Source organism: Strigops habroptila, chromosome 10 (genome assembly GCF_004027225.2).
Source record: "Strigops habroptila isolate Jane chromosome 10, bStrHab1.2.pri, whole genome shotgun sequence".
Lineage (NCBI taxonomy): Eukaryota > Metazoa > Chordata > Aves > Psittaciformes > Psittacidae > Strigops > Strigops habroptila.
Window position 1 is genome coordinate 23,596,391 of NC_046359.1, and position 14,816 is coordinate 23,611,206.

Genomic DNA, 14,816 nt, shown 5'->3' on the forward strand with positions numbered 1-14,816 from the left:
GAAAAGCCCTTCCCCTGCAGGGCCAGGATGTGGTTACATTAAAGGCCTCTAAGGCTAGTTTACTTCAAGACCACTTTTCCAAGGGAAACTCCCTACCCCGCCTGCCCTGCTCCCAGCTGCACAAACCCACAGTTGCTTTCAGTTTTGGGATCAGGTTGGTGTCCAGAGGTCACTTGCAACCTAAATTATTTTATTGTTCTCTGATACACTGTTTCTGGGCTTGTATTTGTTTTATTTGATAAAGGTACATCATCCATCCATGTATTAAAAATATAATCTTTCTGATGAAGCCCCAGTCCCCTCTCCCAGGTCTCCCTCCTGGCTGAGTGCTCAGTCCTCTGCTCTCTTCACACCATCTTGAACCCAGCTCTGCAACCCTACAGGCCAGTAGCAGGGTTTGGGTTGTGGGGTTTCTTACCTCACTGCTTAGCCCTTCGTGCCCATGAGGAGGCTCAGAAAGCCCTGGCCCTGGCAGAGAGACGCTGACTGCTGCATACCAGAGCAGCGCAGGCAGGAGCAGACCTAGTACAAGGGCTGAGTGACCCAGCCATCTTAGCCGTGCTTTAGCAGTGATAAAGGCAGCATCTTATGTTTGTTATGGTCATCCCAGGCTTGGTAGCCTGTCCTCACATCCACTGTGGGGATTTATTTGCTGTATCAAGGAACACTACAATGGCTGATTTGAGCTGCCTGCCTCAGAGTGCCTGGGAAAGAAAAGGAGGGTCTGGATCTTATATTGCTCCTCAACCTGCCACAGCACATCTCCAGCCTTGTCCACCTCCAATTTCACCTGTGAGGGCATATGAGAAGGACCAGCTCAGGCCTGGAGGACCCCAGAGGGGAGCAAATGCTCCTCCTTGCCTGCAAATGGTGAGGCAGAAGTGCACAGTGGAGAGGGGAAGGAGCTTGGTCGTTTGTGGCCAGACCCTAAGGGACGGCCCAGTAAATAGGGGCAAGAAGATCACTGGATCATCAGGAGGAAAGTACAGAAAGTGTAGCCCCAAGTCTGACAGCAAGAGGAGGGGGCATCACCCAGGGCAGAAGAAGGGCATGAGGGGACCCCAAATGATCTCCAGAGTGTCTTTGAACTGGCTCACAGAACCACAAGGCCAGGGAGCAAAGGTGTTTGCTCACTCCCTAGGGACACAGCATCTGAAATGACAGCTCCAGAAACAGCTGAGAGCCACCCCATCCAGCACTGGCACAGGAGGCCCGTGCAGCCACAATCGTCCTGAAGGCCCCAGAACAAACACTCCGATACCAGAGGAAATGAGGACAAATCCCCTTCCTATAGTCACAGAGAGGAGTTACAAAGGGCCTGGCAGAATTTGGGCTTGCAAGAAGGCCATGCCCTCCTCAGCACTCCCCATCCTGTTTCTGAGGGCTCACATCGGACGATACCGGCACTGCATGGCATGGGCTGCTGCAAGCGGCATGTCGCCACTCCCCTGCAGGGCTCACCCAACGCAGCCCTGCTTTCAGATGCCCGTGGGTGCTGGCTGAGACACAGCTCAGACCCAGGCAGGGCCATCAGACCAGTGCTTGATGCCCAGGGCACTCATAGATGTGTTTGCTGCCCTGGGAGCCCTTCCCTGCTGCCCACCTTGTGCTGGCACGGCTCCCCAAGGTGCAGTTCGAGGGGTTTGGTGCCAGGGCCCAGCTCAGAGTCCTCGCAGCTCACAGCTCTGTAGTCTTCCTGGGCTCAATCAGGACGGTGTTGAGCATGCCCACCTGACACTCCTGGTCTTGCAGCTTCCTTGCAGCCTGGGAAGGGCTTTGGCACCAGTTTGACCTCTGGCGGCCCCTTTGCCAGTTCCTCAGCATGAGCAGGACAGTGATGAGGACCAGCACCGCTGTCAGCACCCCAAACACCAGCACTGTCACCAGCTGGGCTTCGCTCAGCCCCGAGTCCCTTTGGGTCACCACCTCCTTCACAGAGATTTTCAACAAACCTCCCCCCGGCTCTTTCTCACTGTGGTTGGCCACACGCCGCCCCGTGACCGCAGTCCTGACAGGGTCCGGCTGCGTCACCCCCGGCATCTCGCTGGTGGTGCTTTTCACAGCTCCGCTGTTGTCATGGTTTGCAGGGTGGTAGGGGGGAGCCCAGGTGGGCTCAGGGATGGGGATCTCGCAGGTTTTGCCAGTGAAACGGTCGGGACACAAGCAGTCATAATCGTTGATGCGGTCATAGCACTTTGCCCCGTTTTTGCACGGCTGGCTGGCGCAGTCGTTGATGTTGATGGTGCAGAAACGCCCTTCGAAGCCCACCTGGCACTGGCAGGAGAAGCGGTTGATCCCGTCGTGGCAGGTGGCACCGTTGGCACAGGGACGCATCAGGCAGTCATCCACATCATTCTCACAGAGATCCCCGACGAAGCCAGCAAGGCACCGACAGGTGAAGTTGCTGGCAAAGCCATTTTCATCTTGACACTGCCCTCCATTCTTGCACGGAGACCTGCTTGAAGACAGCAAGGACAGGTCATGGCCATGGAGAGCAAGCAGCTTCCCCTACCCCAGGAAGGTGAACACACAGAGCTGCTCGTGTGACCAGTGGGTCCTGCACCCTCTCTCTCTGTGGGGCAACTAAGTCAAAGAGAAGATCAAGCAGGAGTTTCCACCTCCCCAAGTGAGAGCCTGTGGGACGTCCTCAAAGGCTGTGGCTGTGCACGGGCCCACCACCCACCAGGGACGGTCTCCAGCCAAGTGATCTGAAGAGAAAAAAAGTGCCCTGTTGACGTTCCATCAAGGCACGACATGTGTCAACTCATCCCTCCTACAACAAAGGTGTTGCCCCAGTGGGATTGTGCGGTGCACACAGCTAAACCAAAGCCAAAGATGGTTTTGGCTTAACTCCATTAGCACATGGAAATCCACAGATAATGAGCCCAGCTGGGCCACTCTTTAGCAGTGCATGGCCCAAAGTTAATGTCTGTAATCTCACTGCACTCGCTCCCATGTCTCACCCTGCCTTCTCACATGGCCCCGTCTTCATCTCACAGTCCTTCCCATGGAAGCCTTCTGGACACAGGCACGAATATTCCCCGTCTCGATCGTAGATGCACTGAGCTCCATTCTGGCATGGGGGGAACTGGTGTTCGCAGATGTGTATGTCTGAGGGGAAAGGAAAAGGTGGGAATCAGCGAGAAAATAGGTGAATGTAGCAAATTCAGTTCAAACAGGCCCAGAGAAACCCAGTGGGCATGGAGAAATTGCAGGAGCTTCTCTCTCCACCCATCCAACAGGCATCTGCAGCAATAGAAATGCAGCACCTATGCAGTGCCTCCCAGCTACAGCCCACAAAGTGCACAGGCTTAGGGATGCAGAGAAAGCAAATCGTCCTGCAAATCCGCATGGCATAAAGATGCTGTGCATGCCATCTGGTCAGCCAGTGCAGACCCCATGGTACAGAGGAGCCTCTGAGGACAGAGGAGGGGACACCACCAGCCACCTGCCAAAGGCAGGAAGCCCTGGGGGAAGCAGGAGGTGCTGCCCGGAGCCCAGCCACAGCATGGGAAAGGCAATGAGTCCGCTTGCTTCGTTTCCCAAGGCTGGCCGGTGTTGCGGCAGCTCTTGCCACGCAATCAGGAAGCAGGTGCCGGCTGCCTGACCTCTTCTGCCCAGATGTGGCAGCCAAGCAACATCCCACCTCCCGGGCAGCCCAACAGCATCACCTGGGTGGCTTCTGGCTAGGCTGGCTCACCTGCCCATAACGGTGTGCTGGGCTTCTGCCCCCAGCACCGGAGGCGGGGGTGTCCAGCCCACAACTCACCTTTGTCACAGAACTTGCCGGCCCAGCCGGTGTGACAGATGCACTGCCAAGGCTGGTGGCACGTCCCGTGGAGACACCCCGGCATACGCACGCAGTCCTCGCAGTACTCGCCCTCCCAGCCTGGGTCGCACCTGCAGGAGGACAGGGCATGGCAGCATGATAAAACCCAAGCAGGGGCTATGGAAAAGCTGGCTGCTTGCTGTGCAGGGCTCCCACAGATATGGCAGTGCCGGGAAACCCTCTCAAAGGCCGTACCTGCACTTCCCATCCTGGTCACAGCAGCCGTGGGCAAGATTACAGCTCTCGCTGCAGTCATCACCTACAAGGCAGGAAACGGGTGGAGTTGTGTTAAGCAGAGACCACAGATGACTCCAGATCTGCCCATGGCCCTTCTGGCTCACAGCTTTTTTTTCTTACTTCCTAAGCACTCAGCCTGCCCTTCCCCAGAACTTTCCTTTCAATGGCTGCATGCCACACGAGAGATGAGGATTTCACAGCCACCCAAGCAGCAATAACACTGCCTTTATTGAGAAATGGGACCCTGCTTCAAAGCTACCAGGTCTCCAGTCATCTCCACCTCTCTCTGCTGCCTCCCTTAGACTTTGGGCCCTTCTGGGCAAGAGATGGGTTTGCCCAGCACTCCGCACTGTGCATTAAGGCAACCTGTGTAATAGAGCCTGACCCACCTGGGGCCTTGGTCCCATGGTCATGCAGCAAGCATGGTGGGAAAGCTCAGGGCCAGGTACTGTAAGGGGCACAAAGGAACTGAGGATGGAAATGGAAAGAATGGCTCCTCTTTATCTCCCAGGAAGCCCCCATCCCCAGGGACAGCTGTTGGCACAGAGTGGTCTGGTCAGGGCTCCTGCCCTCCTCCAGAACCCAGCTGCCAGCACTCCCCTCTGGCATGGGAAGGCATGGAGCCAGGTATCCAGTTCTGTTTATTTATTTAAAGGCAACCGAAGCTGTAACTGAGCCATGGCCTCTCTGTGCCACTTTTCATCCTCTGCTCGGCACTGGCCTGTTTTCTCCAGCAAGGTGTCTTCTTTCATCTTCACCTTCCTCTCTCCTCCATCACTTGCTTGCATCTTAGTCTGGCAGGGAGCTGGCTTACTCTGGCTCCATGGGCAGTAGAGCCACAGCAAGTGTCAGGAGGCAGGGGGTTTCTGCAAGAGCCTAGTGTCATCCCAGGCCAGACCCAGGAGATGAATGCCCTTACCAGACTGAGCCCCTCCATCCCAGACCGGGGCAGGTTAAAGACCCCATGCCAAAAGTCATGCTCAGACTTTCCCCAGGCTTTGTGATGTGCTGCCTAGGACGCGAGCAGGGGAAGAAATCCCCCATGCATGCGTGTCTGCTGCAGTGAGGCAACAGGTCCCACTGCTCAGGATAAGAGCCTCCCAAGACAAGGCACTGTGGAGCTGGAGAAGCATCCTGGGGCTGCTCAGCCGAAGCCTGGAGATCATCGCCTTTGCTATTTGTAACCATCTCTCCTGGCAGACAGCTTTGGGAATTCATTGCTTATCGGAGCGGGGGAAAGCAAATTAATGTTTAGGAAGGGATTTTGTCTCACAGGATCCACAATTAGCTGTTCAGTTTGGGATCTTCTTTCCCCCTCAGCTGCCTCTCCAAACAGGCTCATCGATTCAGGGACCCATTCACCCCGAGACAGACAGAGGAGTGGAATCCCTGACTGTTGGTCTGCTCAGGCACTGCAACCCCCATGCACACCAGAGCGAGGGTCTCTACAGTTGCCAGTGGTCACCCCCCAAGTGTTGGGTGACTGAACAACATCTTCTGGTCTTCCAGGTCAGACCAGCTCTATTTTGCATGGAAAACTGAGACTACAGCAATGCCAAGGGTAGGCTTGGAAAGATGGATATGAAAGAGAAGTACCCATGTCTGCAGAGACTCACCTTGGGCAAGCTGGTGATGGGCCAAGAGGATCCAAACCAAGGACATGAGCTGGAGACAGAAGCTCCTGAGCATGGTCAGCGTGGCCCCACCGAGATGAACACCTAATGAGAGAAAAAGAGCAAGCTCAGAAAAATCCCCTGCCTCGCACCGCAGCTTCACTTCACGCATCCCTTCCTCGCTACCTAGGAGCTTTGACTTGAAACATCCAGTTTTGTACAGACTTGTCACCACACTCCTCTCTGTCCTTCCAGGCTCCTTCCTCTAAGGCAATGTTGGAGCACCAAGAATCAAAAAGCCTTTTAAAATGAGAGTACAGGGGAACTGAGTGTGCACACTCCACCCTGAACGTGTGATAGCTCAGGCTGTTACACGGCATCTCGGAGCACCTACCCCTGCTAGCTGCTGTCAGAAGAGCAGAAGCCTCCAGAAAAAAACATCCAAGCTGTGAGGACCTTCATCTTCCCTCCTTAGGTCCGAGGGGCTTCAGCTTTGTATTAAGCAAGATATCTCCAGTGCGTGTTCAAATGAGTATATGGGCTGTCTTTTTACAGCACCCAGGCTGCTGCCCTTCAGGAGGGCAGGGAGTCGAGTAGATCTAGCAGATGAGCAGGCAGTAAACAGCAGCCCTATTGCATTTTCCAAGCAAGGGAGTGAAGCGATAGGGACTAGACCCAGGCTGTAGCCCCACGTAGGACAGGCAAACACGCACCTCTCACTAGGTGCAGCCTTTTTCCTCGGTTGTCCTGCAGAGAGCCCTGTCAGCCGAGGGTTCCTGCACCCATCTATTTTCCAACCGCCTCTTGCCCTCTTGAAATAACATTAAATACTTTCCAAAATCGCTTCATTCCCTCCCAGCCTGCTGGGGTTGTTAAGGGCAGGAAATTTGAGGGTGATATCATAAATATATTGCTATAATGAGATGGGAGGGGTTAAACGGTTGTGCTAGGAGAGCGGTGAAGGTATGGAGCAGGCTCCATCCAGCTGTGTGGGTGTGATGGACAGGGACCATTCCACTTTCAGCTTGACTCCATAGCTTGGGAAGGTTGTGTTTGGTTGATAGTTACATGAAAGACTTAATAGATGTGGACAGAAGTCCTCCCACCCACCCACATGTACACATGCATTGCAGAAACAGTTTTTGGGGTCCCTGCTAAGGGCTCCACCTGCCTGGACCAGACAAAATAGCCCACGAAAGCAATGATGTTGCTCAAAGCATCTCTCCAGCAAAAAAGCCATCACCAGTGAAGGATGTAGCATTTTCAGAGGGGCTACAGGATGTTACTGTCACTGCCCCAGCCAAATTCCAGCACAGACTGCTGCATCCTCCCTGCCCATAGTCCCCTTGTCACCATGCTCGCAGGACCCTCCCTTGCCTCCTGCCCCAGGACATTGGGCAGTGGCGAACAGCTGCTGCATTTCAGGGGAGGGTGAAGCAATTCCTATGAAACTTATAAAATAATTTAGGGCTGAGCGGTTGGTATCCTGTTCCTTCAGGGCTGTGAGGAGCCCAACCTTCAACCACATATCATTGCAGAGGTCGTTTCTCCCCATGGCTCCCGCAGCGCTCCCACTCGAGGTGTAGCCTCTCAGACCTCCTGATGTAGCCACCCCATGGGCGCTGCTCCCAGCTCCCACCCAGGGACCTCCCGGACCCCGACAAGGCGCAGGGGGCATTCTGGAGGGCAGCTGGTGCCCACGGGAGGTGCAAGTAGCACCCGGGCAGGCCTGGCTTTGGGTCACAGGGGTGCAATGGAGGGAGCTCCCTCTGCCCCACTCCACCACTACCGCCTGACCAGGTTGGGGGCTGCCATCCCCCAGGGGCTGCAGGCTCTTAGGGATGCCCCCGGGGACTATTAACCTTCCCCTCGGGAGTACTAAGGACCTCCGCACGGTTGGGGACCACCAGGGAGAACCCCGGGAAGGGGGCTATCAGGCGCTGCCCTTAGTCTGAGTGCTACCAGAGACCCCTCGGGCTGCGGGTCCGGGGGCAGGGGTGGGAACCCGGAGGATGCCGCGCCGCTGCGGCTCCGCGCTCCTGCCTCTCCCCTCCTCCCCCGCGGCTTTGGGACCACCCCAGGCCCCCAGTGCCCCGCGGCGGTCACGGCCACCGGGGTGCCCGCCTTCCCCCCCACCCCCGGGGCCGGCCGGAGGGGACGCTCCGCGGAGCCCCGCATCGCCCCGGCCCCGCCGCTCCCGCTGCGGCCGGCGAGGCGGCGGCAGCGGGGGGGTCCTCGGGCGTAAGGGGGCTGCCGGTCCCCGCCGAGCGCTGCCCCCTGCCTCCTGCTCACCTCGGCGACGCGGCCTGTCGTGGGGCTATAGCGGGGCGCGGCGGCGGGGGGCGGCCATGCCCGGCGCGGCGGCGGCGGGGCTGGGGAGGCGCGGGGCTGCGGAGGGAGCTGCCGCCGCGTGTGCCGCTCCGCGCCGCTCCGCCCGCCGCCGCCGTGCAGCCCCGGCCGCCTGCCAGCGGCTGCGTGTGCCTGCACATCCCCGCTCCCTCCCCGGGACATCCCGCCTCCCGCCGCCCCAAACCGCAGGCAGCCCCCGGCCCGGCCCGCCCTGCCCGCTCACCCCTGCCCTGCTCCCGCCGCCGGGGGCAGGGGGAAAGGGGGGCCCGGCACTGCCACACGCGGGCCCCCACTGCCCCGGGATGGGGGGGGGGGGGGCTGCGTCCGCGGGGGTTCACCGGTCCCGTCCCCCGGAGCGGCCCGCTGAGGATGGAGGAGTTGCCCCGGGCTGGGGGTGTCTCGCAGGCGCGGCCCTGCCCTGCTGGGGGACCCCCGCCCGGCCCCCTGCGGTTGCGTACACACACGCTTGGGCAGGGGCCCCGGCCCACTGCTGCGGGGCACCTCCACCTCGCAGCCCGGTTCCTCTCTCAGCAATAGGTGTGGGGTGACCTCAGCCCTCATTTCTCTCAGATTATCTGAAATAAGCAAAAACGCCTCCTGCGGCCCCTCTCTGCCAGCTTCAGAGGCTACTAACACCTCCACTGGCAAACCGTAGGGTTGGGAAGCCCCATGCTTAAAGCAGAGGTGCAAGATGGAGTGGTCACCCCACAAGAATGAAGACATCCAGTGGTCCCTGGCACTTCTCTCACTGCCACTCAGAAGCTGTGGACACCAGCGCCCCAGTGTACAATAAGACAACCCAGGGAGAGGGGCTGGGCTGTCACATTTTCAGGAGGAACAGCTGCCTGCTCTCCTCCTCACCTTGCATGGCCTTGCTGGTACTTCACAAGATGGGATCTGTCACCTTCAAAGGTTCTGGCAATCCTTCATTAGATTACAAGTTCACCTCAGCCAGCCCTTGCCCCATGAGTTTTGCTGTTTTTCCACCAAGAAGGAAGAAGAACCATGTCCTACTAGCACCTACCTGGATGCTTCCACATTCCATTTCATCTCATCAGACAAAACTTAACCCATCCCTGCTCTCACCTTCTCCAGTCTCCCTGGCCCTCTGCAGTTCCTGACAGTCCCGTCAGCACCACACACCCTGCAGCACCTGTGGGTGGCCCTAGTGCCCCAGGACAGCCCAATAGCCCCCTCAAAGCCCAGCTCTCCACCAGCTCTGACTACAGACCCCTACTTGCTCCATCCTCTGTGGGTCTGGACAACACAACCTGAGCAATAACATGGGAGCCTCCCACCCTGCCCACTGCTACAGGAGCTGCCTCCTTCCTGCCTCTTTCCTGCCCTTCTGTCACCAGGAGCACTGTTCCTTTCCTTCCTGCCTCCTCCAGTCTCCATTACCCCACCTAACTGCTGCAAGGTCCCCAAGGGCCAGAGAGGTCCAAACATCCTGCTGCTCAGGCTGCTCCATTGGCTCCTCAGGTATTTATGGGACAGGTGTGCACCCATTCTGTTCTGAGATGCTTCCTGTGGGTCTTCATCCATTCTCATCCCCTGATCCTTCACATCCAGCTCAGCCTGCTTCTGAGTCCTGATTCACACCGTATCTGGGGCTTACAGCAAAAGGGAAAGTGGGAGGCTGAGGGCAAAGCACAGCTCGTGGTACTCGCTTCAAAACCAATCTGCCTTTCCTTCAGTCACTGATGCTCTAGGACCTGAGAAGATCCACTTTCCTCCTTTGATCCTCACAACACCCTGCCTTGCACTCTTTGCTCTGCCAGTCATGTTGGAAGCCAAGTTTTTACTGATGGCACCTCCAACACCAAATGTAGGCTGCTCAGCCTCATCTTCACCTCCTCTTTGAAATCCTACTGTCTACACCAACTGTCTCAGATATGACACCACCTTCCGCAACATCCTCACCTGCTCTTGCACTCCTCTGCTCCGATCTGCCCTGGTTCTGACCACGCTGTGCTGCAACGCCATTGCACAACCGTGCCTGGGTGCTCTGAAACCTCACTCAGTCAAATGCACCTAAGAAAACCCTCTGGATATTGTGCGTGTGTTTGAACAGGCAGGTAGGAGGGTGCTTGCGGCGGAGTCCCTGCACACACTGACATCCATAAGTATCTGTGTCCACAACATGAGCACTGCGAGAGAGGGAGATGGGATTAGGTTGCAGTAAGTGGAGCAGGACACGTGGATCTCCTCGTGTCGCTTCTCTCAGAGGGGAGAGCTGTGACATGGAGCAAAGAACATCCAGGCTGAGGAGGTAAAGCTGGTTGCTGGACATCTGAACACTGAGGCAGGGGAATGGAGCACAGAAACAAGGGTGGGATTACAGAGTGGGGGAAATAGGCATATTTGAGGAAATGGGGTTTGGGGTTTAAGGTTTGGTTTTGTGTGTGATTATCACAGACAAAAGCAGGCAGGGATGAATGGGAGTAAAAAAGGTGGGTACAGAGGAGGAGGAAGGGATAAGAAGGGAACCCAGGCACTGTGGACCTTGGGTGTGCTCCTTCCTCAGCACTGAAGGGTTGCTGTCCCATCCCCAGGCACACTCCCAAGCCCCAGGCTTGCTCTGGCAGTCCCTGGGCTGCCCAGGGTGATTCAAGCAGAGCAGCTCTATTTACAGACCCAAGAAATGGGTGTTGAAGAGGGGATTCCCACACTTGGCTTAGACCCTGCTCTACTGGGCTCTGATCCCTGCCATGCCATCCCCAGAGGCGTCTCGGATGGAACAGCTGCTGGGTCAGAATTAGGAAGGATTTTTTCCTAGCCATAAGAGTCCCTCTGCTGCTTTTCCCTCCGGTGAAGGAAATCCCATAAAGCAGGGACCTGGAGTGCGAACAGGAGCAGCCTGTCACCCCCTCCAACACATGCCAGCTGCAGGCTCCCTCCCTGGACATCCTTCCAATGCACCATCACTGCTCCCAGACGGAGGGAGGAATTACCTGTCAAAACCAGCTGGAGTTGTTTCCCTTTCTTCCAGCGTCTGGAACCTGCACCTTGCAGGCAGCCGGACATCAGGGGCGAGCAACAGATGCTGGGTTGAGGGAACAGGTGATGTTGCCTCTTCTCCTCCACTGAGGAGCCTTCCCCGGAGCAAGGAGAGAAAGAAACTCTTTCCTATGCAGAAGCCTGGAGAAACTCACCAGTTCCTGCTCACTCTAATCCCTCGAGGGAGACAGATGAGCGGCACAAACCAGCTGGAGAAAGGCTGCAAACACCTCCAAGCTGCCAACTCCAATGATCATCCTCTCCTGCAGCTCTCGCTCCGCGTCACCCTCTTGTCTTACGCACAGCACAAGCGCAGGGTCTCTGGGTTAAAACAAATGTTCTCCCCCATCCCACCCCCCTTGGTTTTCCCATTCCACCCCAGCCCACAACAAACATCATCAGCTCACTGGCCCTGCAGCCATGTAACCCAACCCCAGCCATTGTTCCCCCTTCCCCAAGGTCTATATTTGACTCTGCAGCAGCACCGTGGCTGTGCGTGTGTGTGTGTGTGCGCGCTCACTACACACGCACACTCCGATATTTGTTCAGAGCCTCATTCCCCAGATGCCCGGGATTGCTTAGAAATAGCTTCCATGGGCAGTAGGTGTTTGTGCCTGCAGTGGGGAAGTGGAGGGGGCAGGCAAAAGAGAAGCAGGGAGAGGGTGAAGGTCGGAGGTGGAAAACTTCCTGGCTCTTCCCTCCCCATTTGCACCATCTCAATGGTCTGCCGCTCTGCAGAGTGTGGCTGGGCCGACAAATGACAATGCTTGCACTCAACAGCAGGACTAGCAGCAGAGCTGGAGAATGATGGAGAAAAGGCCAAGCTGTGGTCTTGGTGAGTCCATCCTGTATCACTTTCTAGCTTCACTTTCTAGTGGCAGAAGTGCACTTCAGCCTCCAAAAGCCCTTCAAACTTTACTAGGTCTGGTGGCTGAGGCTACCAGAAATGGCACTGGGGAGGGAAGTACCTAGTTCCCTTAGTCTGGCGGCTCTGCAAGGGGCACCTCAGCATATGGGAGCTGCCCTGGGATTCACCCTACTCCATTTCAGTACTGCGCTAAGGGTAACCACCCTGGGCTACCCCAGGATGTATTTTGTGTTTCCCCAAACCCTCCAGGAATGCTGCCCAAGCCCAGTGTCACATTCCCCATGACTGTGGAGTCCCTGGGAACACTGTCTAGGCTTGGCATGAGAGATCCTTTATTTGCATCCTTTGCAGCCTGCCAGGACACATGGCAAAATCAGCAGTAAGTGTGGTCAAAATGAACACCCGGAAGGATTGCCTTTATCATAAACACTAATGATCTAGGGAACTCATTGCCAATGGTTAACAAGAAAAGGCATTCATTTAAAAAATGACAATACATCTATATAGATAGCAAGAATAAATAGGAATGAACACCAAAAAGCTGTAAACTTTCATGCTTCAGAGCTCTGAAGATGAGCTCTAGGTCATGGAGTAAGGAGCACCTTTCCATAAGGGCAGTAATTCTGTGCAGAGCAATGCCTGTACCTTCTCCTGAGCCATGCAGACCTAACCCTGGGGCAGGAAGGATGCTGGCTGTGAGAAGGCACCATCCATACATTCCCACTGGACAAAGGGGTGGTCCAGCGTACATTTCCCATCACTAAGGCCAAGGGAGGATGGGACTGTATAGGATGCTCTGGTGGTGCCTGTGAGATGTCCTGGAGAGGTGATTCCTGGGTGTTCAGAGCCCACTGTCAGCCCCTGTCCAAGCCTGACTGCCAGCTCTCCTCTCCTCTGCTCCAAGCCAGCTGGGGAGAGTCCCTTATCAACCAGGGCTGCTGCTTCCTGGGGGGTGTCTGTTCCGTGCACCGGCCTCCAGGCTGCTGCTCTGCTGTGACTGTCTGCTGGGATGCTCCATTAAAACAGATTTTCTGAGTGTAGGAGTGTGGGTGTAAGGGACTTTGCCTGGCAGCCTCCAAACTTGCTGTGAGGAGCTGGGAAAGTAAGCTTAAGTCACACGTTATTTTGAGATACAGATTCCCTGAGTCCAACACAGTACTTTTATTCAAGACAAGACAGGGGAGGAGGGGAAAAAAAAAAATAGAAAGATTAAATACTGGAGGCAAAAGGAGTAGTTAGATTTGAAGAGGGAGGGAAGACATTGAGTTATATATGATGAAGGGCGACTAGAGAAAAGATGTTTTACCTTGTGCCCCCACAGCTCAAAAGACTGAGTCATCCTCTTCAAAAAAAGCCCCATGAGTTCGCTGAGAAGGTGTTTTGCCCTGTGATTTCTGGCTTCCCTCTGCATGCATGTGTGACAGCTAATGCCAGGGCTCTCTCAAGGACACAGACTTCAGGGGCTGTACTCATTCCCCCACCAGCCTCCCTCCACTGGGAGGAGGTCTGGAAGGACAGCAGCAGGAAGGAGATATCTGCAAGGCTTTCCTTCTGCTGGCACCTGTGGGTGCCTCAAAGCCCACCTCCAGCCATGACCTCTCCATTTCCTTTTCCAGCTGGCAGCTCAAGCAATGAAGCCTCTTAATCTCACCAGGAGAGCACAAGCATTTAACTGGAGTTAAGGAAAATGTTTTGAGCTTCCTTGGTGCTTGCCTCTGAACTTGCTCCTGGGTATTTACAGCAATTGGCGTATCTTGGCATTTGCCACAAAACCTGGCTGGAGAGCCCTTTGCAGTGAATTTCAAAGTCATTTTACAAAGCTATAGCCTATGTTTGGGAAGGCTTGGACCCTGGGATCAGAGGAGAGGAGTCCGTAATTAGCAGCTCCAGGGGATGTGGACGAGCATTGGTGGGGGGAGGCTAATTGCAGACTGACTGGCTCCTTGGCCTTCAGCAGCTCCCGTGAAGCAGGGAAGCAGTGCGCTCAGCCAAGCACCAAGCGTGTCCTAGGGAAAGGTAATTCCTCCCCGGCCTGCCTGGACCCGTCCCTATAAACAACAAGAGCTACACAGGGAGAACAGAGCAGCAGATTTCACACACAAAAAAGAAGGTCTCTGAGCTGGAGGCACGCGCTAGGCACGCAGGAGGGCTCCTTGGGATCACACAGCCACGTGCCTCTGCCTGACGGAGCTCGCGAGTCCCTGCTCTGCCCTCCGAGGCTTTGGGGATCAGATCCTTGCCCCCCATTTGTACACCCTGGTGAAGTGCCATCCCCAACACCTGAGCATGCAGTGTCCTCCCCTCAGACAAGCAAGGGCTTTGCTCCAGACCCAGATGAAGCCCCATCTGGCTGTGCACACCAGGGAGAGCCAGCTTCACACCTAGTCCCTCTGCCACTTCCCTTTGTGCTCCAGTGAGACATCCTCCCCCTTCTTCTCCACATACTTTTAACTCGGTTCATTTCAAACACTTTATTAGCATGACAAGCTAAACAAGTTTTGACAAAGGGGAAGGGAGGCAGAGCCCCTCAAGTCTCAGTCTGAGTCTGATGCCGTGACTCCAGCCTTTGCTTCCCATGGGGTTTTGCCTGGCATTGAAGCAGCCATTCTGACCATGTGCCATTTCTCTCCACTCCTTCACCAGGATAAACTGCTGGCATGGGAAGGCAACTGCCCTTCCATCTCTGTTGTATGGCAGCACCCATGCTGGATTTAACATTTGCTAGGGCAAAGGCTTTACAGGGAGTGTTGGCAGGGCTTGGGTGAGGCTGATGGGAGGAGAAACCACAGTGCTGGGGCAGCTCCTACTGCAGGGAGCTCAACCCAGGAGCCAGTGGTAAGTGTGGTGTGGATCCCTGCTGGGAACTGGCAGAATATCCAGAATAAGGTCACATCGCAGTACCTGGTCCTTTGCAGAGCCC

The 14,816-nt window shown here is 56.0% G+C and overlaps 1 protein-coding gene across 2 annotated transcripts; it reads right to left on the minus strand.

The window, feature by feature from the left end:
- Positions 1–148: 148 nt before the first annotated feature.
- DLK2 (delta like non-canonical Notch ligand 2) lies at positions 149–11,055 on the minus strand. Of its 2 annotated transcripts, none has more exons than XM_030499765.2 (6): positions 10,983–11,055; positions 5,683–5,784; positions 4,025–4,088; positions 3,770–3,900; positions 2,964–3,111; positions 149–2,455 (listed from the first exon to the last, which is right to left on the minus strand). In XM_030499765.2, the coding sequence occupies exons 1-6, from the start codon at positions 11,053–11,055 to the stop codon at positions 1,678–1,680; spliced, it is 1,296 nt and encodes a 431-aa protein (XP_030355625.1). In that variant the 3' UTR covers positions 149–1,677. The 2 variants fall into 2 exon arrangements, with proteins under 2 accessions (XP_030355625.1, XP_030355624.1); XM_030499764.2 differs by lacking the exon at positions 10,983–11,055 and adding an exon at positions 7,972–8,065.
- Between the last annotated feature and the right edge of the window lie 3,761 nt (positions 11,056–14,816).

Bases quoted from the DNA above. Each gene is read 5' to 3' on its own strand.
- DLK2 (XM_030499765.2), bottom strand. From the start codon at position 11,055: ATGTCCGGCTGCCTGCAAGGTGCAGGTTCCAGACGCTGGAAGAAAGGG. The intron at 5,785-10,982 runs GTAATTCCTCCC...TTCTCTCATTAG, and splicing joins ACTCCAGCTGGTTTTGACAG to GTGTTCATCTCGGTGGGGCC. The intron at 2,456-2,963 runs GTGAGACATGGG...GTCTTCAAGCAG, and splicing joins GGGCCATGTGAGAAGGCAGG to GTCTCCGTGCAAGAATGGAG.